Below are 27,207 nucleotides of genomic sequence, written 5' to 3'. Positions count from 1 at the left end.
AAAACCTACAGCAGGTAATGGATTGCTTCACGCTAAAAGTAGTCATCCCAGGCACACAGTAAAGGCAATCCCTGTGGGTGAATTTACGAGATTGAAGCGAAACTGCAATAACAACAATGATTTATTTAAAGATCTAGTTCAATCACGAAATAAATTTTTAAAACGTGGATATCCGCATTGGATGCTTGACAGAGCGGCACACATAGTAGATCAGAAAGAGCAGTCGAGTCTTATTCCCTCAGAAGTAGACAGTGGAACAAGCGATATTAATAAAGATAATAAAAATAAAAATTATGAATAAAATTAATATAGCTAATAAACCATATGTGTGTCTACAGTTCAGCCCACAGTTCAATCAAATTAAAACCATTATTAACAAAGCTTTGCCTATTTTGCGTGAAGATCCCACTCTTGCTCAAATTTTGTCTCAGGGATGCAATATAGTAGCCAGGAAAGCGCCTACTTTGGGCAACATAATTTCTCCCAATCACTTTTCTTCTAAACATTCCACTAATACTTGGTTGCATTGTATAGGTTGCTACAAATGCAACGTAACTAATTGCACTACCTGTGTACATCTTACCACCGTTAAGTTTTTTGGTACCGGAGAGAATAAAAATCAATATAAAATTCAAACATTTATCAACTGTAATACACGATTTGTGGTTTACAAAATTGATTGTACGTTCTGTGACAAGTCATATATCGGGTGTACCACTCGAAAATTAAAAAAACGCATATCGGAACACTTGTATGATATTAAATGTACTACAAATAATAGTCGCACCATTTCTTCGGTGGCGAGGCACTTTATTGATTTTCATTCCCGCAATACAGCTTTTTTAAAAGTAACAGGTATTGAGAAAATTAAAAAACCTCCGCGCGGTGGAGATATCCACAGAGCGTTACTCACTAGAGAAGCGTTCTGGATCTTTAATTTAGGTACAAGGTTTCCAGGTGGTCTGAACAAACGAAATGAACTAATGTTCCATTATTAGCAATGTCCCTTTTTTTTTTTTTTTTTCTTATTTCTTTAAGTCTTTATTTCTTTACGGTTTTATTTCTATTTATTGTGCATTGTTTATTATCTATTGCATTTATTTTTTCGCATATTATTTGTTTTGAATTTTTTGAGCCTATGCATCACATGATATTTATCTAGCATTTGATTGGTGTTAGGTTGCATATACAGGTCCTTCTCAAAAAATTAGCATATAGTGTTAAATTTCATTATTTACCATAATGTAATGATTACAATTAAACTTTCATATATTATAGATTCATTATCCACCAACTGAAATTTGTCAGGTCTTTTATTGTTTTAATACTGATGATTTTGGCCTACAACTCCTGATAACCCAAAAAACCTGTCTCAATAAATTAGCATATTTCACCCGTCCAATCAAATAAAAGTGTTTTTTAATAACAAACAAAAAAACCATCAAATAAAAATGTTCAGTTATGCACTCAATACTTGGTCGGGAATCCTTTGGCAGAAATGACTGCTTCAATGCGGCGTGGCATGGAGGCAATCAGCCTGTGACACTGCTGAGATGTTATGGAGGCCCAGGATGCTTCAATAGCGGCCTTAAGCTCATCCAGAGTGTTGGGTCTTGCGTCTCTCAAATTTCTCTTCACAATATCCCACAGATTCTCTATGGGGTTCAGGTCAGGAGAGTTGGCAGGCCAATTGAGCACAGTAATACCATGGTCAGTAAACCATTTACCAGTGGTTTTGGCACTGTGAGCAGGTGCCAGGTCGTGCTGAAAAATGAAATCTTCATCTCCATAAAGCATTTCAGCCGATGGAAGCATGAAGTGCTCCAAAATCTCCTGATAGCTAGCTGCATTGACCCTGCCCTTGATGAAACACAGTGGACCAACACCAGCAGCTGACATGGCACACCACACCATCACTGACTGTGGGTACTTGACACTGGACTTCAGGCATTTTGGCATTTCCTTCTCCTCAGTCTTCCTCCAGACTCTGGCACCTTGATTTCCGAATGACATGCAAAATTTGCTTTCATCAGAAAAAAGTACTTGGGACCACTTAGCAACAGTCCAGTGCTGCTTCTCTGTAGCCCAGGTCAGGCGCTTCTGCCGCTGTTTCTGGTTCAAAAGTGGCTTTACCTGGGGAATGCGGCACCTGTAGCCCATTTCCTGCACACGCCTGTGCATGGTGGCTCTGGATGTTTCCACACCAGACTCAGTCCACTGCTTCCTCAGGTTCCCCAAGGTCTGGAATCGGTCCTTCTCCACAATCTTCCTCAGGGTCCGGTCACCTCTTCTCGTTGTACAGCGTTTTCTGCCACATTGTTTCCTTCCAACAGACTTACCATTGAGGTGCCTTGATACAGCACTCTGGGAACAGCCTATTTGTTGAGAAATTTCTTTCTGGGTCTTACCCTCTTGCTTGAGGGTGTCAATGATGGCCTTCTTGACATCTGTCAGGTCGCTAGTCTTACCCATGATGGGGGTTTTGAGTAATGAACCAGGCAGGGAGTTTTTAAAAGCCTCAGGTATCTTTTGCATGTGTTTAGAGTTAATTAGTTGATTCAGAAGATTAGGGTAATAGGTCGTTTAGAGAACCTTTTCTTGATATGCTAATTTATTGAGACAGGTTTTTTGGGTTATCAGGAGTTGTAGGCCAAAATCATCAGTATTAAAACAATAAAAGACCTGACAAATTTCAGTTGGTGGATAATGAATCTATAATATATGAAAGTTTAATTGTAATCATTACATTATGGTAAATAATGAAATTTAACACTATATGCTATTTTTTTGAGAAGGACCTGTATACCGGATATGTCATTTAGCAGATCAGCTGTGATAAAGTCCGCTAGGTCGAAACGCGTCGCTCGCCTTACTATGTGTATGATGCCGTCCCAGGAGTCGTCTCCTCATTTTAATATGTTGGATTAAACTTTTACATTATATATGGAAGCTGGATCATCTCTTCATTTTAAATATCGGGTTACTAAGCGCGGCTCTGCGCTTAGTAACCCGATGTTTACCCTGGTTACCAGTGAAGACATCGCTGAATCCGCGTCACACATACAGATTCAGCGATATCAGCGGGAGATCCAGCGATGAAATAAGGTGCTGGCCTTCTAGCTCCGACCAACGACATCATTATTATTATTATTTATTGTTATAGCGCCATTTATTCCATGGCGCTTTACAAGTGAGGAGGGGTATACATAATAAAAACAAGTACAATGATCTTGAACAATACAAGTCATAACTGGTACAGTAGGAGAGAGGACCCTGCCCGCGAAGGCTCACAATCTACAAGGGATGGGTGAGGATACAGTAGGTGAGGGTAGAGCTGGTCATGCAGTGGTTTGGTTGATCGGTGGTTACTGCAGGTTGTAGGCTTGTCGGAAGAGGTGGGTCTTCAGATTCTTTTTGAAGGTTTCGATGGTGGGCGAGAGTCTGATGTGTTGTGGTAGAGGGTTCCAGAGTAGGGGTGATACGCGAGAGAAATCTTGTATACGATTGTGGGAAGAGGAGATAAGAGGGGAGTAGAGAAGGAGATCTTGTGAGGATCAGAGGTTGCGTGTAGGAAAGTACCGGGAGATGAGGTCACAGATGTAAGGAGGAGACAGGTTGTGGATGGCTTTGTACGTCATGGTTAGGGTTTTGTAGTGGAGTCTCTGGGCAATGGGGAGCCAGTGAAGGGATTGACAGAGGGGAGAGGCCGGAGAATAGCGGGGGGACAGGTGGATTAGTCGGGCAGCAGAGTTTAGAATAGATTGGAGGGGTGCGAGAGTGTTTGAGGGGAGGCCACAGAGCAGGAGGTTGCAGTAGTCAAGGTGAGAGATGATGAGGGCATGGACTAGGGTTTTTGCAGATTCTTGGTTGAGGAATGAACGGATTTGTGCAATATTTTTGAGTTGAAGTCGGCAGGAAGTGGAAAGGGCTTGGATATGTGGTTTGAAGGAGAAATCAGCGTCAAGGATAACCCCGAGGCAGCGAGCTTGTGGGACTGGGGAGAGTGGGCAGCCATTTACTGTAATGGATAGGTTCGTTGGGGGGGTCACGTGAGATGGGGGAAAGATGATGAATTCTGTTTTGTCCATGTTAAGTTTCAGAAATTTAGCGGAGAAGAAGGATGAAATAGTGGACAGACATTGAGGGATTCTGGTTAGTAGGGAGGTGATATCTGGTCCAGAGATGTAGATCTGTGTGTCATCAGCATAGAGGTGATACTGAAAGCCATGAGATTCTATGAGCTGTCCCAGGCCAAAGGTGTAAATGGAGAAGAGCAGGGGCCCAAGGACTGAACCTTGTGGGACTCCGACAGATAGGGGGCGAGGTGAGGAGGTGGTGTTGAGTGGGAGACGCTGAATGTCCGGTCTGTTAGGTATGATGAGATCCAGGATAGGGCCAAGTCTGTGATGCCAAGGGATGAGAGGGTCTGTAATAATAGGGAATGGTCCACTGTGTCAAAGGCAGCCGACAGGTCGAGGAGGAGGAGAACAGAGTAGTGTCGCTTGCTCTTGGCGGTTAAGAGGTCATTGGTGACCTTAGTTAGCGCAGTTTCAGTGGAATGGTGTGACCGGAAGCCAGATTGTAAGCGGTCAAAGAGGGAGCAAGAAGAGAGATGGGAGGACAGTTCAAGGTAGACGTGTTGTTCCAGTAGTTTTGAGGCATAGGGGAGAAGTGATATAGGGCGATAGCTAGATACAGAGGATGGGTCAAGAGAGGGCTTTTTGAGGATAGGTGTGATGGAGGCATGTTTAAAGCTTGAGGGGAAAACACCAGTTGTTAGTGATAGGTTGAAGAGATGGGTTAGGGTTGGGATGAAGATTGTGGTGAGGTTTGGGATGAGGTGGGATGGGAGCGGGTCAAGTGCACAGGTGGTGAGATGCGATCTTGAGAGTAGAGTGGCGAGTTGATCTTCTGTAATGGTGGAGTAGTTGGTTTTGGAGGTGGAGGGTAGGGAAGTTGGGAGGAAGGGCTCTGGGGCTTGTTGACCAAAACTGTCTCTGATGTTATCAATCTTCTGCTTGAAGAATGAGGCAAAGTCTTCAGCAGAGATAAGTGAGGAGGGAGGAGGTGCTGGGGGACGGAGGAGAGAATTGAAGGTGTTGAATAACTGTTTAGGGTTGTGAGACAGGGAGGATATGAGAAGTAGGTTTGTTTAGCTGTTTAGGATCCAGATCGCTGCTGCGTGTCAAACACGATATCGCTATCCAGGACGCTGCAACGTCACGGATCGCTATCGTTGTTAAGTGTGAAGGTACCTTTACTTTAGCCCCAACCCTAACTTTAGCCCCAACCTTAACCCCAACCCTAACTTTAGCCCCAACCCTACCCTAACTATAGCCCAAACCCTGACCCTAATGGGAAAATGGAAATAAATACATTTTTACAAATATTATTATTTTTCCCTAACTAAAGGGGTGATGAAGGGGGCGTTGATTTACTTTTATAGTGTTTTTTGGCAGATTTTAATGATTGGCAGCTGTCACACACTAAAAGACGCTTTTTATTGCAAAATAGTTTTTGCATCACCACATTTTGAGAGCTATAATTTATCCATAGTTTGGCCCACAGAGTTATGTGAGGTCTTGTTTTTTGCGGGACGAGTTGACGTTTTTATTGGTACCATTTTCGGGCATATGACATTTTTTGATCACTTTTTATTCCGATTTTTGTGAGGCAGAATGAACAAAAACCAGCAATTACTGAATTTCTTTTAGGGGGGGGGGCGTTTATACCATTCCACGTGTGGTAAAATTGATAAAGCAGCTTTATTCTTCAGGTCAGTACGATTACAGCGATACCGCATTTATATCTGTTTTTATGTTTTGGCGGTTTTACACAAATACTATTTTATGTAAAAAAATAATTGTTTTTGCATCGTTTTATTCTGAGAGCTACAACTTTTTTATTTTTCTGCTGATGATGCTGTATGGTGGCTTTTTTTCTGCGGGATAAGATGACGTTTTCAGCGGTACCATGTTTATATCCATCTTTTTGATCGTGTGTTATTCCACTTTTTGTTCGCCGGTATGATAATAAAGCGTTGGTTTTTGCCTCGCTTTTTATTTATTTTTTTTGCGGTGTTCACTGAAGGGGTTATCTAGTAGTGAGATAGTTTTATAGAGCGGGTTGTTACGGACGTGGCGATACCAAATATGTGTACTTTTATTGTTTGTTTTTTTTTATTTACATAAATAAAAGGATTTATTGGGGAAAAAAATTTTTTATTAGGGGATTTTTTTTTTTTTTTATACATTCTATATATTTTTTTTTTACTTTCTAACATTGTCCCAGGGTGGGACATCATTATATTAGATCAGATCGCTGATCTGACACTTTGCATAGCACTGTGTGAGCAGGCGCCGGCTAGCCACTTCACTTCAGGACCCGGAAGGAGCCATCTTGGATCCGGGGACTCCTTCCAGAACACCGGAACAACGCAATCTTCAGGTCTCTGTAAACAAATCAATATTCAAGGCAACATTTGAAACAGTTCTTTTAAAGCTTCTTTGTAAAACCAGTAGAAAGCAACTAAATAGGTGCCAACTATATACAATAAAGTTTGTGAATCATTCACTGTCCATGATACGAATGTCCTTTAACCCCTTCATGACCTTGCCGTTTTTTGCAATTCTGACCAGTGTCCCTTTATGAGGTAATAACTCAGGAACGCTTCAACGGATCCTAGCGATTCTGAGATTGTTTTTTCGTGACATATTGGGCTTCATGTTAGTGGTAAATTTAGGTCGATAATTTCTGAGTTTATTTGTGAAAAAAACGGAAATTTGGCAAAAATTTTGAAAATTTCGCAATTTTCACATTTTGAATTTTTATTCTGTTAAACCAGAGAGTTATGTGACACAAAATAGTTAATAAATAACATTTCCCACATGTCTACTTTACATCAGCACAATTTTGGAAACAAATTTTTTTTTTGCTAGGAAGTTATAAGGGTTAAAATTTGACCAGTGATTTCTCATTTTTACAACAAAATTTACAAAACCATTTTTTTTAGGGACCACCTCACATTTGAAGTCAGTTTGAGGGTTCTATATGGCTGAAAATACCCAAAAGTGACACCATTCTAAAAACTGCACCCCTCAAGGTGCTCAAAACCACATTCAAGAAGTTTATTAACCCTTCAGGTGTTTCACAGCAGCAGAAGCAACATGGAAGTAAAAAATGAACATTTAACTTTTTAGTCACAAAAATGATATTTTAGCGAAAATTTTTTTATTTTCCCAAGGGTAAAAGGAGAAACTGGACAACGGACGTTGTTGTCCAATTTGTCCTGAGTACGCTGATACCTCATATGTGGGGGTAAACCACTGTTTGGGCGCACGACAGGGCTCGGAAGGGAAGGAGCGCCATTTGACTTTTTCAATGAAAAATTGGCTCCAATCTTTAGCGGACACCATGTCGCGTTTGGAGAGCCCCCGTGTGCCTAAACATTGGAGCTCCCCCACAAGTGACCCCATTTTGGAAACTAGACCCCCCAAGGAACTTATCTAGAAGCATAGTGAGCACTTTAAACCCCCAGGTGCTTCACAAATTGATCCGTAAAAATGAAAAAGTACTTTTTTTTCACAAAAAAATTATTTTAGCCTCAATTTTTTCATTTTCACATGGGCAACAGGATAAAATGGATCCTAAATTTTGTTGGGCAATTTCTCCTGAGTACAACAATACCTCACATGTGGGGGTAAACCACTGTTTGGGCACATGGTAAGGCTCGGAAGGGAAGGAGCGCCATTTGACTTTTTGAATGAAAAATTATCTCCATCGTTAGCGGACACAATGTCGCGTTTGGAAAGCCCCTGTGTGCCTAAACATTGGAGCTCCTCCACAAGTGACCCCATTTTGGAAACTAGACCCCCCAAGGAACTCGTCTAGAGGCATAGTGAGCACTTTAAACCCCCAGGTGCTTCACAAATTGATCCGCAAACATGAAAAAGTACTTTTTTTTCACACAAAATTTCTTTTAGCCTCAATTCTTTCATTTTCACATGGGCAACAGGATAAAATGGATCCTAAAATTTGTTGGGCAATTTCTCCTGAGTATGCCGATACCTCATATGTGGGGGTAAACCACTGTTTGGGTGCACGGCAAGGCTCGGAAGGGGAGGCGTGCCATTTGACTTTTTGAATGGAAAATTAGCTCCAATCGTTAGCGGACACCATGTCGCGTTTGAAGAGCCCCTGTGTGCCTAAACATTGGAGCTCCCCTACAAGTGACCCCATTTTGGAAACTAGACCCCCCAAGGAACTTATCTAGATGCATAGTGAGCACTTATAACCCCCAGGTGCTTCACAGAAGTTTATAACGCAGAGCCGTGAAAATAATAAATGTGTTTCCTTTCCTCAAAAATATTTTTTTAGCCCAGAATTTTTTATTTTTGCAAGAGTAACAGGAGAAATTGGACCCCAAAAGTTGTTGTCCAGTTTCTCCTGAGTACGCTGATACCCCATATGTGGGGGTAAACCACTGTTTGGGTACATGCCGGGGCTCGGAAGGGAAGTAGTGACGTTTTGGAATGCAGACTTTGATGGAATGGTCTGCGGGCATCATGTTACGTTTGCAGAGCCCCTGATATGCCTAAACAGTAGAAACACCCCACAAGTGACCCCATTTTGGAAACTAGACCCCCCAAGGAACTTATCTAGATGTGTGGTGAGCACGTTCAACCCCCAAGTGCTTCACAGAAGTTTACAACGCAGAGCCGTGAAAATAAAAAATCATTTTTCTTTCCTCAAAAAAGATGTTTTAGCAAGCAATTTTTTATTTTCACAAGGGTAACAGGAGAATTTGGACCCCAATATTTGTTGCCCAGTTTGTTGTGAGTACGCTGATACCCCATATGTGGGGGTAAACCACTGTTTGGGCACACGTCAGGGCTCGGAAGGGTAGTAGTGACATTTGAAATGCAGACTTTGATGGAATGGTCTGCGGGCGTCACATTGCATTTGCAGAGCCCCTGATGTGCCTAAACAGTAGAAACACCCCACAAGTGACCCCATTTTGGAAACTAGACCCCCGAAGGAACTTATCTAGATGTGTGGTGAGCACTTTCAACCCCCAAGTGCTTCACAGAAGTTTATAACGCAGAGCCGTGAAAATAAAAAATAATTGTTCTTTCCTCAAAAATTATGTTTTAGCAAGTAATTTTTTATTTTTGCAAGGGTAACAGGAGAAATTGGACCCCAACAGTTGTTGCCCAGTTTGTCCTGAGTACGCTGGTACCCCAAATGTGGGGGTAAACCACTGTTTGGGCGCACGTCGGGGCTTGGAAGGGCGGGAGCACCATTTGACTTTTGGAGATTGGCTGGAATCAATGGTGGCGCCATGTTGCGTTTGGAGACCCCTGATGTGCCTAAACAGTGGAAACCCCTCAATTCTAACTTCAACACTAACCCCAACACACCCCTAATCCTAATCCCAACTGTAGCCATAACCCTAATCACAACCCTAACCCCAACACACCCCTAACCACAACCCTAACCGCAACACAACCGTAACCCTAATTCCAACCCTAATCCTAACCCTAATCCCAACCGTAACCCTAATCCCAACCCTAACCACAACTGTAACCCCAACACACCCCTAACCCTATCCGTAACCCTAACCACAAGCCTAATCTTAACCCTATTTCAAACCCTAGCCCTAATTCCAACCCTAACTCTAATTCCAACCCTAACCCTAAGGCTATGTGCCCACGTTGCGGATTCGTGTGAGATTTTTCCGCACGATTTTTGAAAAATCTGCAGGTAAAAGGCACTGCGTTTTGCCTGCGGATTTACAGCAGATTTCCAGTGTTTTTTTGTGCGGATTTCACCTGCGGATTCCTATTGAGGAACAGGTGTAAAACGCTGCGGAATCCGCACAAAGAATTGACATGCTGCGGAAAATACAATGCAGCGTTTCTGCACGGAATTTTCCGCACCATGGGCACAGCGGATTTGGTTTTCCTTAGGTGTACATGATACTGTAAACCTGATGGAAAACTGCTTCGAATTCGCAGCGGCCAATCCGCTGCGGATCCGCGGCCAATCCGCTGCCAATCCGCTGCAGATCCGGGGCCAATCCGCTGCGGATCCGCTGCGGATCCGCGGCCGATATGCTGCCGATCCGCTGCGGATCCGCTGCGGATCCGCGGCCGATCCGCTGCGGATCCGCGGCCGATCCGCGGCCGATCCGCTGCGGATCCGCTGCCGATCCGCTGCCGATCCGCGGCCGATCCGCTGCGGATCCGCTGCCGATCCGCTGCGGATCCGCGGCCGATCCGCGGCCGATCCGCTCTGTGTGCACATGCCATAACCCTACCCCTAACCCTACCCGTAACCCTAACCCTACCCCTAACCCTACCCCTAGTTCTAACCCTAGTTCTAACCCTAACCCTAGTGGAAAAAGAAAAAAAAATATTTTCTTTATTTTATTATTGTCCCTACCTATGGGGGTGATAAAGGGGGGGGTTTATTTATTATTTTTTTATTTTGATCGCTGTGGTAGAACCTACCACAGCGATCAAAATGTACTTGTAACGAATCTGCCAGCTTGCAGATTCGGCGGGCGCACTGAGCATGCGCCCGCCATCTTGGAAGATGGCGGCGCCCAGGGAGAAGACGGACCGACTTCGGGAGGATCGGTAAGTATGAGGGGGTGGTGGGGGGGTGGATCGGAGCACAGGGGGGGGGGATCGGAGGACGGGGGGAGCGGACAGGAGCACGGGGGAGCGGACAGGAGCACCGGGGAGCGAACAGGGGGACGGAGGGGGGTACCGGACAGAACGGAGGACTGGGGAGGAGATCGGGGGCGGTGGGGGGGGCCAGAACATGATTTCCAGCCATGGCAGATGCTATTGCAGCATCGGCCATGGCTGGATTGCAATATTTCACCATTTTCATAGGTGAAATATTGCAAATTGCTCTGATTGGCTGTTGCACTTTCAACAGCCAATCAGAGCAATCGTAGCCACGTGGGGGCAAAGCCACCCCCCCTAGGCTGAAGTACAACTCCCCCTCTCCCTGCAGATCGGGTAAAATAGGAATTAACCCTTTCACCCGATCTGCAGGGATGCGATCATTCCATGACGCCGCATAGGCGTCATGGGTCGGGAAGGGGTTAAACAATTTAACTCTTTAGTGCAAAAACCTTGGCCAGGTAAAACGAACTTTCAAACAGTTAACTTATTCACAGTCATATTCAAGCTTATCTATTTTGGCTGCTTTCAAGGCAACACTTGGCACTGGTTACTTCCTGGCCTGGGAAGATCATAAGTCAAGGTTACGCCTGGTGACAGGTAGACATCATGTGTCTTGTATTCGTGTACAGTCAGGTCATGTCCTGCAATAGGAGTTTGCATGGCCTGGGTACGCGTGATCACTGGTACTGTAGCCACTGCTGTTTCAGTTGTGGTAATGGTACACACTGTGGTCTTGGTGAAGGCTTTAGGGGTTGGTGTTGAAATTGGAGCAGTAGTGGTGACCACTTTGGCTCTAGGTGGCGCTGCTGGTGTCTTTGGTTGGGTACCCTTTAAATTAGAAGCTGCGTCTATGTTTCCTTACGTGTAAGGCATACCATCACTTGTCACCAAAATGCCGAGTGAAAGTTACATTGTCCCCTGGATATAAGTCCCTGTCCGGGTGTCCTTCTCCGAGGTGAGATTCCACATCTCCCCGGTTGACAAACACCTCAGCATACAAGCCTGGCTCCTTGATGAACCCACAAACTCTTTTTAGCTTAAAGGCCACTACAGTGCCCTGCCTCAGCGGGGGCCTGGTTAGTCTGTTTGTCCTTGCAGGCCTGAACCTTAGCGCATAGATCTTTTATCAAATGCTTTGCGCCCACCTTGGTACGCCTTGTCCTTTTCCTTTCACTTATAGGCGAGCTGCTGCTGATACTCCTCCCAGCTATGGACCTCCATTATTTCTCCTTCTTGCCTTTCTGCCCCAGGGAACCCCATTAGACCTGTCCCAGGGTTCTTCCAGTGATACACTGTCTGTTCAGCGTATTATCTCGCCTGGCATACTGGTGGGTGGGATCGGGGCTCTCACAAGGCTTTCCATCCCATTGGCTTGGTCCCATTCCCCCAGGATATGAATCCGTCACGATCCATAACATGGTGGTGCAGCTAGCGGGCCCACTAGGAGTTCCTCAACTAATGGGGCACGGTCGGTCTCCTTACCTGCTGCTGTGGGGTCTCTGGTGCCGGTCTCCTCCGCTGTCATCAGGGGCCACCGGATAGGACGCTGCTCCTACAGTTTCAATCCCAGCGCCGCCTTCCATTTGGTCTTGGCGCTCAGCTGCATCCGCAGGAGTTGGTCGCTCAGCTCCTTCACCTCCTCTTTCAGGAACTCTGGGACTTCAGGTGACAGCTCGGCGCGGCTTCCATCCTGGTGGCTGGGGGAGTCCTTACCTTCCACCCCACGCTCCGGGTCCGGTCTGCTCGCCATGTCGTCCTTCATGTTCCTTGCTGCGTTCTCATCTGGTTCCCGCTCTCTCCTTTGGGGGCGGAGCTTCATCTTCCTCCTCCCATTCAGGATCAGGAGGCGGATCTCAGTTGCTGACAGGCATGCCCTCATGGTGCAAAAGTATTTGGAGTGGGCGGCCATTGCTTTCACTCCCCACAGCTAGTCCCCCCCATTATGGCGCACCTTTCTTCTCCAGCGCTCCTCGTGGCGCTATAATGGTGGCAGTTTTGGCAGCAATTCACAATTAACAGTCTTTCAGCACAACACAAGTCTCTTAGGCACACATGACCCGATTCTCAAGGTTGGTCCATCCTGTTCGTGATGCCAAAATAAGTCACCCTCCAGGGCCTTGGGGTACCAGTTACCGGGTCCGGTGTTCACAGGGGGATGTCACGGTGGCGACCCGGTTCGTGGCCCTGGGCGCCCATGCAAAAGGGAAATTGATTAAAGTTAATATTCGTGACGCCACCTGTGGTATTGTCAGTGGGCACCAACGCTGCTTTAAGGGGTCCTCTGGGGTGATGTTAGGGCAGCTAGATGGTATAACTTCCCACAGGTGAAGTATTCCCCAGGGCTCCCGGTGTGTAGATGAAAGATGGTAAATGGTGCAGTAAAGATTGAGGACACATGTTTGCAGTCTCTTTACCTGGTTTACTGAAGACTTCAGGCAGCCACAGTCCAGGGCACCAAGATCACAGGACAGGCAGGGTCCCACTGGCTTGGAAGCAAACAGAGTCCCCTTTACCAGGTGGAGTTAAAAGCCTTCCTCATAGCACGGTGGTGTTGTAGTCCCTTACTGCCTATGACTTCTGATAAGGTCCTCACAGTTCTCTCTGTCCTCCATGAAGGTGGGACATAAACCCATATGGCAGGTGACTCGAGTCTTTTTACAGGATCTCTATCATGACCCGGGCTCTATGTGTCACTGTGCCTCCTGGGTATTAGGGCAAACAGGTGATATATAATCCAGCTGTCCTGCCGGTTTCTGCTGTCAGTCTTAAGAGTCCCTCACAACCTCGGTGTTCCGGCTACTTGTAATCTGCGCCAGGCAGGGAGGTAGCTAATTCACTGCTCTGTTCCACTGGTATCACTCTCCTGTGCTTCTCTCTCCTGCACTCTCACTGCAATCTGTTCTGCTTTCAGTATAATCTCATTTAATCCAGTAGAATGTAAGTCCGCAAGGACAGGGTCCTCTCCCCTCTGCACTAGTCTGTCATTGTAAATTTGTTTACTGTAAACGTTATCTGGAATCCCTTTTCTCATTTATAGCATGGAATTAATGGCACTATATAAATAAACAATAATAATAACCTCTGTCCAGGAGCCTAAGCACTTTCTCGTGGCTGCACAGCCCCTCATATGTTCTTCCTGCCTCAGACTGCTGTCCGGCACTATCTGACTCACTTTCCCTCCAAACCACAATATACTGTATATATATACACTCACCGGCCACTTTATTAGGTACACCTGTCCAACTTCTTGTTAACACTTAATTTCTAATCAGCCAATCACATGGCGGCAACTCAGTGCATTTAGGCATGTAGACATGGTCAAGACAATCTCCTGCAGTTCAAACCGAGCATCAGTATGGGGAAGAAAGGTGATTTGAGTGCCTTTGAACGTGGCATGGTTGTTGGTGCCAGAAGGGCTGGTCTGAGTATTTCAGAAACTGCTGATCTACTGGGATTTTCACGCACAACCATCTCTAGGGTTTACAGAGAATGGTCCGAAAAAGAAAAAAAATCCAGTGAGCGGCAGTTCTGTGGGCGGAAATGCCTTGTTGATGCCAGAGGTCAGAGGAGAATGGGCAGACTGGTTCGAGCTGATAGAAAGGCAACAGTGACTCAAATCGCCACCCGTTACAACCAAGGTAGGCCTAAGAGCATCTCTGAACGCACAGTGCGTCGAACTTTGAGGCAGATGGGCTACAGCAGCAGAAGACCACACCGGGTACCACTCCTTTCAGCTAAGAACAGGAAACTGAGGCTACAATTTGTACAAGCTCATCGAAATTGGACAGTAGAAGATTGGAAAAACGTTGCTTGGTCTGATGAGTCTCGATTTCTGCTGCGACATTCGGATGGTAGGGTCAGAATTTGGCGTAAACAACATGAAAGCATGGATCCATCCTGCCTTGTATGGAGCATCTTTGGGATGTGCAGCCGACAAATCTGCGGCAACTGTGTGATGCCATCATGTCAATATGGACCAAAATCTCTGAGGAATGCTTCCAGCACCTTGTTGAATCTATGCCACGAAGAATTGAGGCAGTTCTGAAGGCAAAAGGGGGTCCAACCCGTTACTAGCATGGTGTACCTAATAAAGTGGCCGGTGAGTGTATATATATATATATATATATATATATATATATATACATACACATACATACACACACACACACAGGGGAGTCACCTAGAAATAGGATCAAAAGCTCCCCCTTGTGGCCTGGAGGGTGAACATGTGTGTATTGTGATTGCCTGATAAAAGATATCCTTCCTCGCTTCCAAGCGTAACATCACTCTCCCCGTGAGGAAAGTAATGCCACTGTAACAACCAGGACCCTGGTGTCTTACACTTGATTGCAGTTGTTGCTGCTAAGGGCTGCCCAACCAGTTATTATGTTTAAGGGGCAATCACTTTTCACACACGGCCCTGTAGGTTTGGATTTTTTTTCCTGTAATAATAAAGACCTTCATTTAAAAACTGTATTTTGTGTTATCTTTGTCTAATATTTACTTTTGTTTGGTGATCTGACACATATAAGTGTGACAAACATGCAAAAGAATAGGAAATGTGTGTGCATATGTCTATGTATATATATATGTGTGGAAAATGGAGAAGACGTGCTAAGTGCTAGCTCACAGGCCACTGCAACGCATGATGGAGCTTGTAGTATTAGAAAACAGTACGCCTGGGGACAAGAAGTGATTTAAAAACATCAGAGTTGCATCTGGCAGACACCAAGTGATGCTATCTGCATGATAAAGGTATATATCTATAATAGGAGTATGGATGCATTTACTGGCCAAATAATAGATTAATGAATAAAAAATGAAACGAATTAGGGTAGTAGATAACGTTTTAAATATTTGGTACAGAAACCTGTGTTTGAAATAACAGAGGTCAGACATTTCCTGTAGTTCTTGACCAAGTTTGCACACACTGCAGCAGGGATTTTGGCCCATTCCTCCATACAGATCTGCTCCAAATCTTTCAGATTTCAGGGCTGTTGCTGTGTAACATTGATATTCAGCTCTCTCCAAAGATTTTCTATTGGTTTCAGTTCTGGAGGCCGGCTAAGCACACAAGGACCTTGAAATGCTTCTTACGGAGCCATTCCTTAGTTGCACTTGCTGTGTGTTTTGAGTCATTGTCATGCTGAAAGACCCAGCCACGACCCACTTCAATGCACCTACTGAAAGAAGGCCAAAATCTTGCGATCCATGACCCATTCATCCTCCCTTCAATATATTGCAGTTGTCCTGTCTGGTTTTCAGAAAAGCACCCCAAAGTATGATGTGTTCCCCACAATGCTCCATGGTTGGAACAGTGTTCTTGGAGTTGCACTCATTCTGCTTCTTCCTCCAAATATCGCGAGAGGAGTTGATAGCAAAAAGTACTATTTTGTCTCATCTGACCACATGATCTTCTCCCTTGCCTCCTCTGGATCAATCAGATGGCCATTGGCGAACTTCTAACGGGCCTTGACATATGCTGGCGTGAGTATCAGGACCTTGCGTGCCCTGAAAGATTTTAATCCATGACGGCGTAGTGTGTTTGTAGTACTACTACTGGCATCCCTGCATGGTGTCACCTTCCCCCTGGTGACGCCGGCTTACTCTCTGCCGCAGACCCTCGGCACAATCATCTGCATTTTCCTGCTTCCTGGTTGTGTGAGTGCTGTAGCGGCGCACCTAGTACACACATGTGCACACTCCTTCATTCTTAAAGGGGCAGCACAAGCATATACTAAATACCCTCCAGCTTGTTTTTCAGAGCCATTTAGTATAATTACTACACCTGTAAAATGGCTTCCAGCCAATTGCTAGGAGTTATCCTGTTGAGACCTTAGCAATAATGTACAACGTGTGGGACATAGGAGAGACTGTTGGGGATAAGGGAATACTCTAATTTTACCCCATTATGGCAAAATCAGCGACTGGTGGACTTTGACAAATTTACTGGTTTCAGAGGTTGGGAATCAAGGGGAATTCAGACTTTAGATCAGTTAGTAGGAAATGGAACACTTAAAAGCTTTAACAAACTACAAAAAGAGTTTAGATTGCCTCACGGCCTCTTCTTTCGATACCTACAACTTAGATCTGCATGCATAATTCATTTTAGTGCTGTGGCCCCGGATATACGAAATAAATATTTACTAGAGACTCAATAGCAGCGGCAAAATACACCACCGGCTTAGATGTTTGAAATTATCAGCAACTCTCTCACAGTCTCACATGGGAGACCATCCCCTGACAGCTACATTAAAATAGGAAGCAGATGTGATGCGGATTATGGAAGTTTTGAATCCCCAATAGCTGTAGATCTTTTGCGAACATTGTATCAAGTTAACAAACTTATTGCGCAACATTGGCCAGACGGTCAACCACCGACAGTTAATGAGTTAATAAATAAGCAAAACAATATTATTTGGTTGGAAATTTGACAACATCTGAGGAACCTGGTTGAATGTTCCATGTCTACCATCTGGAGTACTCCAGAGAAATAACATATGGCAATTTCTGGCTTCATGAACACTTGTAGTATCATCAATCCAGGTTAAATGAGATAAGTAGGGCGAGTACACATGCAAACTAATTATGATAACTGAATGGCAGATATTCTAATGTATACACACCACAAAAAAATAATATGAATACAGATTTCTCTGGAGTATTATCGGGGAGGGATGGTTGTATTAGTTTGAATGAAAAAAAATAAAAATAAATCGAATCCTTGGAAGATGACAACTTTGTTATATTTTATGTAGAACAATAACATATAATGATACCATGTAACATTGAAAATATTTGTCATACTGATGTCTCTGTAAAAACTATTGTGTAATTTTCCTAATAAAAATTATCTAATAAAAAAGTGTGTATTATAGACCATGAAATATAGTAATTTCTAAAGTAATTTCCCTTTCTCATTCAATAATAAGTCTGTCTTTTATATGTTTTTGTACAATTTGTCAATAATGTATATAGTTTGAGTTATTTTTGATGGTCAACAAAATACTATTTTCCAGTAATTCATTTTTCACACTCTAGGTATGATAATGTCATTTCCTCTGTGTGGGATTTTGACTTCTCATTCCTCATGTTTGGTCCTGTTAAAATATAAACACTTCTGTAAACCTCCCATGCTGGCGCGGTTCCAGCAGTGTCAGCACTTGCAATTCGGGGGCTCAGGTTTTTATGTCATATGAGCCCTGCTTCCAATTAGCGCTGGCTTCACTGTTCTCACCTTCAAACAAATCGAACAATAAGAGGAAGTCAAAGAGAAGTCACAGCACTGGCTTCTAGGGTTGAGCGACTTTTACTTTTTTAGGATCGAGTCGGGTTTCACGAAACCCGACTTTCTCAAAAGTCGAGTCGATTGAAATCGGCCGATTATTGCGAAAAGTCAGGGATCGACCGAAACCCAATGTAAGTCAATGGGAAATCAAAGTCTCTCTCTCTCTCCCCTCCGTGCAAAGCATTGGTTGTGTTGGACTGTGGAAATCGCTACATCCCAAACGGTAATATGGCAGTTATACCCCCTGTGACGCCGCAGAAAGCAAGCCGGAACCTATGTCATCACGTTGCCCACACTCCTTCATTGGCTGAAAAAATGGCGGGGAAAGCGTCATACGAAACGCGACTTTGGCGCAAAGATCGCCGACCGCATGGCCGAACCCACAGTGGGGTCAGGTTTCATGAAACCCAACTTTGCTGAAAGTTGGCGATTTTTGAAAATGTCCGATCCGTTTCGCTCAACCCTACTGGCTTCATGTTCAATACATCGAGGGCAGGGACAGTGAAGCTGGGGCTGATTGGGCACAGGGCTTGTGTGATGCAACAACCTCATGAGCCCCAGGAATGTGAGTGACGATACCACTGGAATAACACCGGTACGGAAGGTGAATGATTTTTTTTTTAATTTTAACAAGGCAAAACATGATGACAACTCCTTTAAGAAAATACAATTTCCGTTTAAAACATTTCCCACATTAAGAACATGAAAAAGGCTTTTCCCCTGTGTGAATTCTCTGGTGCTTAAGCAAATCTGATTTCTGGCTAAAACAATTCCCACATTCTGAACAGAAAAAAGGCTTCTCCCCTGTGTGGGTTCTCTGGTGGTGATCAAGACCCGATTTCCGGATAAAACATTTCCCACATTCTTAACAGGAAAAAGGCTTCTCCCCTGTGTGAATTCTCTGGTGCGTAAGCAAATGTGATTTCTGGCTAAAACATTTCCCACATTCTGAACAGGAAAAAGGCTTCTCCCCTGTGTGAATTCTCTGGTGCTTAAGCATATCTGATTTCTGGCTAAAACATTTTCCACATTCTGAACAAGAAAAAGGCTTCTCACCTGTGTGGGTTCTCTGGTGCTGATCAAGAGCTGATTTCTGGATAAAACATTTCCCACATTCTGAACATGAAAAAGGCTTCTCCCCTGTGTGGGTTCTCTGGTGGTGATCAAGAGCCGATTTCTGGATAAAACATTTCCCACATTCTGAACATGAAAAAGGCTTCTCCCCTGTGTGAATTCTCTGGTGCTTAAGCAAATGTGATTTCTCGTTAAAACATTTCCCACATTCTGAACAAGAAAAAGGCTTCTCCCCTGTGTGAATTCTCTGGTGCGTACGCAAATCTGATTTCTGGCAAAAACATTTCCCACATTGTGAACATGAAAAAGGCTTCTCCCCTGTGTGAATTCTCTGGTGCTTAAGCATATCTGATTTCTCGTTAAAACATTTCCCACAATCTGAACAGGAAAAAGGCTTCTCCCCTGTGTGAATTCTCTGGTGCGTACGCAAATGTGATTTCTCGTTAAAACATTTCCCACATTCTGAACAGGAAAAAGGCTTCTCCCCTGTGTGAATTCTCTGGTGGTAATCAAGATTTGATTTTCGGTTAAAACATTTCCCACATTCTGAACAGGAAAAAGCCTTCTCCCCTGTGTGAATTCTCTGGTGCTGAAGCAGAGCTGATTTCTGGTTAAAACATTTCCCACATTCTGAACAGGAAAAAGGCTTCTCCCCTGTGTGAATTCTCTGGTGCCTAAGCAAATCTGATTTATGGCAAAAACATTTCCCACATTCTGAACAGGAAAAAGCCTTCTCCCCTGTGTGAATTCTCTGGTGCTGAAGCAGAGCTGATTTCTGGCAAAAACATTTCCCACATTGTGAACAGGAAAAAGGCTTCTCCCCTGTGTGATTTCTCTGGTGCTTAAGCAGAGTTGATTTCTGGCTAAAACATTTCCCACATTCTGAACAGGAAAAAGGCTTCTCCCCTGTGTGAATTCTCTGGTGCTTAAGCATATCTGATTTCTGGCTAAAACATTTCCCACATTCTGAACATGAAAAAGGCTTCTCCCCTGTGTGAATTCTCTGGTGCTTAAGCAAATTTGATTTATGGTTAAAACATTTCCCACATTTTGAACAGGAACATCTGTTCTCTGCTGTGTGAATTGTTTGATGTTTAAGAAAATGCTTTTCAAGCGGAAAGCTATTTCCATATTCGGAAGGTGAAAACGGCTTCTTTGATTTAGGAGCAGTTCGTTTTTTAATGCTTATTTTGTGACTTTGATTTTCCTTAGTAGTTGGTAAGGAATCAGAAGACAGGACCCATTTCAAAGGATCAGATGGCAGATCTTTGCTGTGAAGGCATGATGGTATATCTGGCGTAATGACATTCACTTCAATTGTATCCCGTGTGATCTCAAGATCCTCTGATTTAAAAATTGAAGATGAAAGCTGGCCCTCTGATCTCCTGGTACAGTAATCTGCTAAGAATAAAACCAATTATTTTTCCACGAAATATCAACAATTTAATATTTTTTGAACATTTCTACTTAAACGGTCATTAAAAATGGCAACTTATGTAATATATTTGAATTATTCACCAACAAAATGACAGTTCACAGTCTAATAGAAAACATCATATGATGAACCAGTGGAGCGTGGGGTTCAACAGTCAACAGTTTGTTCATGCTGTCTCCCATATATGGAATAAAAAGCCACCAAACAATGTTATGTAGACAAAATAATACCAATGAAAAGTTCTACTCATATTACAAAAAACAAGTCCCCTCTCAGGTCCATCATCTGTCAATGGAAAAACAGAGGTTTCTACATTATTAGTGGCTTGAAAAGCAACATCACTTCCATAAACCAATCTAGCAAAATCCACTCTCCAAAGTTAAATCTCCCCCTCGCTTACTAGCCTTGCAGTGTGCTCAAACCACATTTAGCATCCATGTATTTGGCATTACTATAGCGAGAAGAACCCACTTAATTTATGGTGCGTGTGTCTTCTGGAGCACAATCTGGGCACTATGTGTTGGAGAGTAAAAATGGAAAATTTACCATTTTATTACCCAACATCCACTGTGCGCTAATTAACGGAAAGTGGCTGTGGAGTCAAAATTGTCACTACTCCTAAAGATTAATTCACAGAGGGTTATGCTGTCCAAAATGGAGTCACTTTATAGGGATTTCTACTGCTCTGGTTTTCTGACATTTTGTCATATTAGGGCTTTTACAAATGCTGTGTCCCAGCTTCTCTGGGATCTGCTCTTATGCCGTCTGCTTATTCATTCTATAGGTGGCGCTGGTAATGGAGGAGACATAAGAACCAGAAGCTCTGGGGGGCGCAGACTGTCGAGCCACCAAGTTTAAGTTGCCTGCAACCTGTGACACCATCCATTCTGGCAGGGGTACCATCCATGGGTTTGGGTGTGCACGCTGTCCAGCTAGAGTAATCTGCTCCTTACTTCAGCCAACTGGAAAGCACCGCACCCCACTAAAGCTTGAAGCATATTGCTGGAAGCTGCGAGATACAGGCTGGTTCTCCTCTGGTTCAGTCCTCTGTACTCAGCTCCCAGCTTGGGTATTTGTTTCCTGTAGTGACTCCGGCCTGTTTACTGGTTACTCTTGTGTCTTTTGATTTTGTATTTTCTCTTCCCTCACGGTTGTAGCCAGACTACCTGACTATTCTTCTTGTCATCTCATACTACTGAAATGCAAATATCAATGTGGTCCAAGCCTAGGGGTCTGTGTGTAAATCCAGATGTAAAGGGGTTAAAGAAGTTAAAGGATGATGGGCAAAACTGCAACTAAATAACACACCTACTGAAATAATCAAGCTGAACAGTCTTTTTAAGTATAAAAAGAAAAAATGAGTAACTAACGGCAAAACCTCGTCAGGGTAATTAGAGTATGGAACTCAGTGGCTCTTAGAAAATATTGGCCTTTATGATAGCAATATAAACTATCACATTAATTTCAACAAGAAATATACTTTTAAATAAAACTATATATAAGGCTGTGTGCGCACATTGCGTATTTGCTACACGGTTTCTGCATCTCTTGGCAGAAAAACGCAGCTGACAATACACGTGGTTTTTTATGTGTTTTTGCATATCCAAAGAGCTAAATAAAGATATATTTAAAAAAAAATAAATTATAATTGTGATGTAATTTCCTTGTTCAACCTCTTCAGCCAGGTATCCTCATTAATATTAAATAAAGACACACACCAGCCTATGTAGGAGCATTAACATTATTAACCTACATATGCTGTAACAAAAAAGCAATTGTCAGAAATCTGCATGAAATGCAATATCTGTTTTATATTTCAAAATATTTTTTTAAAAATTGCCCGGGCTCCCGCATAATTTTCATAACCAGCAGAGGGAAAGCCGACAGCTGATGTAAATATTCTGGGAAGGAGCTAAAAGCCAAAGATTTGCAGGCTACGAGTATAAATATCAGCTCACAGCTATTTGCTTAGCCTTTACTGGCTAGTTTACAGGGAAACCCCAGAAAAAAAATTGACATGGGTTCCTCCTATAAGCTCGAACCAGCTAAGGCTTGACAGACAGCTGCGGGGTGTTATTAATAGCCTGGGAAGGAACCATGGATATTGGCATCCCCCAGGTTAGAAACTTCAGCTCTCAGCCACCCCAGAAGTGGCGCATCTTATAGATGCGCCAGTTCTGGCACTTAGCCTCGCTCTTCCCACTTGCTCTTCCCACTTGCCCTGTAGCGTTGGCTAGTGAGGTTCATATTTGTGGGGTTGATGTCGCCTTTGTATTATCAGGTGACATCAAGCCCACAGGTTAGTAAGGGAGAGACTTCTATAAGACACCTATCCATTACTAGCCCCAATGATATTGTATAAAACACAGACACCCAGAATAAAGTCCTTTATTTGAAATAATCACAGACTTCTTTATTGAATCAAAATATACCATATTTACTGAATGCCTAATCTCCAACTCCCTTGTCTCCCGCAAACAATCAAAACAATAATAAACCAACATATACTATCCTGTCCGCCGTAGTCCATTTAATATCAAGTGTCCCACGGCGATCTCACGTGTAAAGCAGTCACATCAGGAGATGTGACTGCTATACCTGGCCACCAGTGATACATTGACAGGAGGTAATTATTCCCGCAGTGTATCAGTGCGCTGCTGTGAGCGTTCACCGGAGTTCATCAGCTGATCAGCTGCGATTCTCTCACTTAGGGCACTAACGCTGTGTGAGAACTTTCCCATACAGCGATGCCGTAAGTGAGAGCACCGGAGCTGATCAGCTAATCAACTCCAGTGAACTTTCACGGTGGCTCAGTGGTACACTGCGGAAGCGACTACCTCCTGTCAAAAGATGTAGCCAGTTGGGAGTAGTAGTCCCATCAGACGGCGCCTGGGTATACATGTCCGTCGCTTGAGTACAGACACACATTTTCCGCCCACACACAGAGACACACACGCACGTATTCTCCGCCCACACACAGACACATACATATTCTCTGCCTACACACAGACACATACATATTCTCCGCCTACACACTTTTCCTCCTTTTGACAGTATTTCCCTTTGACAATTTGCAGCGTTTTTGACAGCAAATCTGAAGCTAGTCCGCAAACCTTTTTACACCTGATTTAGCTGCAGATTTGACTGACTCAGTTGAAGTCAATGAGTCAAAAACGCAGCAGAAACGCAAAAAGAATTGGCATGCTGCAGAAAATAAAACAATACAAATACGGACAGAAATTTACTGATCATGTGCAGTACACTTCAGGATTGTCTTTGATTTCCCTTGCTTTAGTATTCCATTGCATTTCCGGAGCATTTACAGACGTAAAAAAAAATGCCACGAAAATGGATTGTGTGCATATAGCCCAATAGTGTAGAGCAGACGTTTGATAAATTTAGATCTCAAGCATTTGGAAAAGGGAATGGAGACCTTTTTGACCCCTTAACGACCAGAGGTATTTTTGGTTTTGCATTTTCATTTTTTGCTCCCCTTCTTCCCAGAGCCATAACTTTTTTTTATTTTTTGTTAAATATTGTAATGTGAGGGCTTGTTTTTTGTGGGTTGAGTTGTATTTTTGAACGAGAGTTTAGTTTTAACATATTGTTTACTGGAAAACGGGAAAAAAAATTCCAAGTGCAGTGAAATTGAAAAAAAAAGGGCAATCCCACAGTTGTTTTTTGTCTTGGTTTTTTACTATATTCACTAAATACTAAAACTGACCTGCCAGTATGATTCTCCAGATTACCACAAATTCATAGACACCAAACATGTCTACGTTCTTTTTTATCCAAGTGGTGAAAAAAAAAATCCAAACTTTGTTAAAAAATAAATAAATAGCACCATTTTCCGATACCCGTAGCTTCTCCATTTTTCGTGATCTTGGGTTGGGTGAGGGCTGATTTTTTGCGCACTGAGCTGACATTTTTAATTATACCATTTTGGTGCATATATGATGTTTTGATCGTCAGTTATTGCATTTTAATGCAATGTCATGGAGACCAAAAAAAAGAAAGTAATTCTGGCACTGACTTTTTTGGTCGCTACGCCATTTAGCAATCAGGTTAGTTCTTTTTTAATATTGATATATTGGGTGATTCTGAACTCAGCGATATCAAATAGGTTTATGTTTGATTTTTTTATTGTTTTAAATAGGGCAAAAGGGGGTGATTTGAACTTTTATATTTTTTTATATTTTTAAAAACATTTTTTTTTCTACTTTTGGCATGCTTCAATAGTCTCCATGGACACTTCTATTTTGGACTAGAAGCTGCCATAACCCGATCGGCTCAGCTACATACAAGCGATGATCAGATCACCTGGATGTAGCAGGATTACTCACTTGTATGTGCTCCCACCACGTGCAAGCCAGCAGTGACAACCATAGAGGTCTCCAGGAGACCTCTGGTTGTCATGCCAACCCATCGGTGACCCGATGTCGGAAAGGGGTTAAGGACTACCACGGAGTTACAGACTCAGATAACTGAGGCAGGGTGATCCCACCACAATCAAAATATCATACAGATGAACAGGTAAAAAAAATATAGACTTTTTATTTTATGATACATCCCCAACAACAACGTATGTATGAGGGGAGAGCTCAAACACTAAACCAGAGCACCCATTTATGGTGAACCACTGGAAAAATTATGAGAGTCCTGTCTAGAAGAGTAGAGAAAGTATTAGTGCCCCCCATTTCAGGAGAGATTGTACATTAATCAGAATTATTGAGGATTGAAAGCCTAATGTACCGCATATACTCGAGTATAAGCCGACCCGATTATAAGCCGACCCCCCTAATTTTGCCACAAAAAAACTGGGAAAACTTAATGACTCGAATATAAGCCAAGGGTGGGAAATGCAGCAGCTACCGGTAAACGTCAAAAGTAAAAAATAGATACCAATAAAAGTAAAATTAATTGAGACATCAGTAGGTTAAGTGTTTTTGAATATCCTTATTGAATCAGGAGCCCCATAAAGTTTATGATGGCCCCATAAGATGCTCCATATTAAAATATGCCCCATACAATCCTGCATAAAGGTTAATAATGGCCCCATAAGATGCTCCATACAGACACTTGCCCCATATAATGCTGCACAAACCTTGATTATGGCCCCATAAGATGCTCCATATAGACACTTGCCACATATAATGCTCCACAAACGTTATGGCCTCATAAAGATACTCCATACAGACATTTGTCCCATATAATGCTGCACAAACATTAATTATGGCCTCATAAGATACTCCATATAGACACCACTTGCCCCATACAGTACTGCACAAATGTTATGGCCCCATAAGATGATCCATACAGACACTTGCCCCATTTGCTGTTGCTGCGATTTAAAAAACAAACAAACAAAAAAAACACAACATACCTCTCCGTCGCTCAGGCCCCCGGCACTTTCAATATTCACCTGACTTCGATCCGGCGCCACTCCATCTTAAGCGTCTTCTGCATTGACATTCAGGCAGAGGGCGCGCACTAACCATGTCATCGCGCCCTCTTACCTGAGCGTCACTGCAGAAGACGCTGAAGACGGAGCGGCGCCCGGAACGGGGAGGTGAATACCGCGCAACGCTGCGCTCCCCGTTATACTCACCTGCTCCTGTCCCTGTTTCCCCGGCGCCGCAGCTTCTTCCTGTACTGAACGGTCACCGTTACCGCTCATTACAGTAATGAATATGCGGCTCCACCCCTATGGGAGGTAGAGCAGCATATTCATTACTGTAATGAGCGGTACCATGTGACCACTCATTACAGGAAGAAGCTGGGGCGCCAGGGACCTGCAGGGACCGCACCAGGAGCAGGGGAGTATAATTAGACGCCACCGCTCCCTCTCCCTGCCGACCCCTGGGTATGACTCGAGTATAAGCCGAGAGGGGGACTTTCAGCCCCCAAAAATGGGCTGAAAATCTCGGCTTATATTCAAGTATATACGGTAATTTATGATGTGGAGTGAATCCATGAAACCAGGGCTCGAGCCATGCCAACACATCTCCTGCAGGGGTGAATAAATGTACAGTACAGACCCAAAGTTTTGACACACCTTCTCATTTAAAGATTTTTCTGTATTTTCATGACTATGAAAATTGTACATTCACACTGAAGGCATCAAAACTATAAATAAACACATGTGGAATTATATACTTAACAAAAAAGTGTGAAACTACTGAAAATATGTCTTATATTCTAGGTTTTTCAAAGTAGCCACCTTTTGCTGTGATGACTGCTTTGCACACTCTTGGCATTCTCTTGATGAGCTTCAAGAGGTAGTCACCGGGAATGGTCTTCCAACAATCTTGAAGGAGTTCCCAGAGATGCTTAGCACTTGTTGGCCCTTTTGCCTTCACTCTGCGATCCAGCTCACCCCGAACCATCAATTGGGTTCAGGTCTGGTGACTATGGAGGCCAGGTCATCTGGCGTATCACCCCATCACTCTCCTGCTTGGTCAATTAGCCCTTACACAGCCTGGAGGTGTTTGGGGTCATTGTCCTGTTGAAAAATAAACGATGGTCCAACTAAACGTAAACTGGATGGAATAGCATGCCGCTGCAAGATGCTGTGGTAGCCATGCTGGTTCAGTATGCCTTCAATTTTGAATAAATCCCCAATAGTGTCACCAGCAAAGCACTCCCACACCATCACACCCCCTCCTCCATGCTTCACGGTGGGAACCAGGCATGTAGAGTCCATCCGTTCACCT

General features: G+C 43.6%; 1 protein-coding gene across 2 annotated transcripts in view; it reads right to left on the bottom strand.

Annotated features, from left to right (window-relative positions):
- Positions 1-17,509: 17,509 nt before the first annotated feature.
- LOC143766549 (uncharacterized) overlaps positions 17,510-27,207 on the bottom strand; it is a 48,298-nt gene continuing 38,600 nt past the window's right edge. Inside the window, exon 7 of one of the 2 annotated variants that reach the window (XM_077254320.1) lies at positions 17,510-20,460. In XM_077254320.1, the coding sequence (XP_077110435.1) occupies positions 18,851-20,460 (1,610 nt within the window). In that variant the 3' untranslated portion in view covers positions 17,510-18,850. The remainder of the gene's footprint in view (positions 20,461-27,207) is intronic. The other variant, XM_077254321.1, reaches the window with a different exon arrangement.

Source organism: Ranitomeya variabilis, chromosome 4 (assembly GCF_051348905.1).
Source record: "Ranitomeya variabilis isolate aRanVar5 chromosome 4, aRanVar5.hap1, whole genome shotgun sequence".
Taxonomy (NCBI): domain Eukaryota; kingdom Metazoa; phylum Chordata; class Amphibia; order Anura; family Dendrobatidae; genus Ranitomeya; species Ranitomeya variabilis.
Note: the sequence above shows the minus strand (reverse complement) of the source record. Positions and strands in the feature narration are given on the sequence as shown.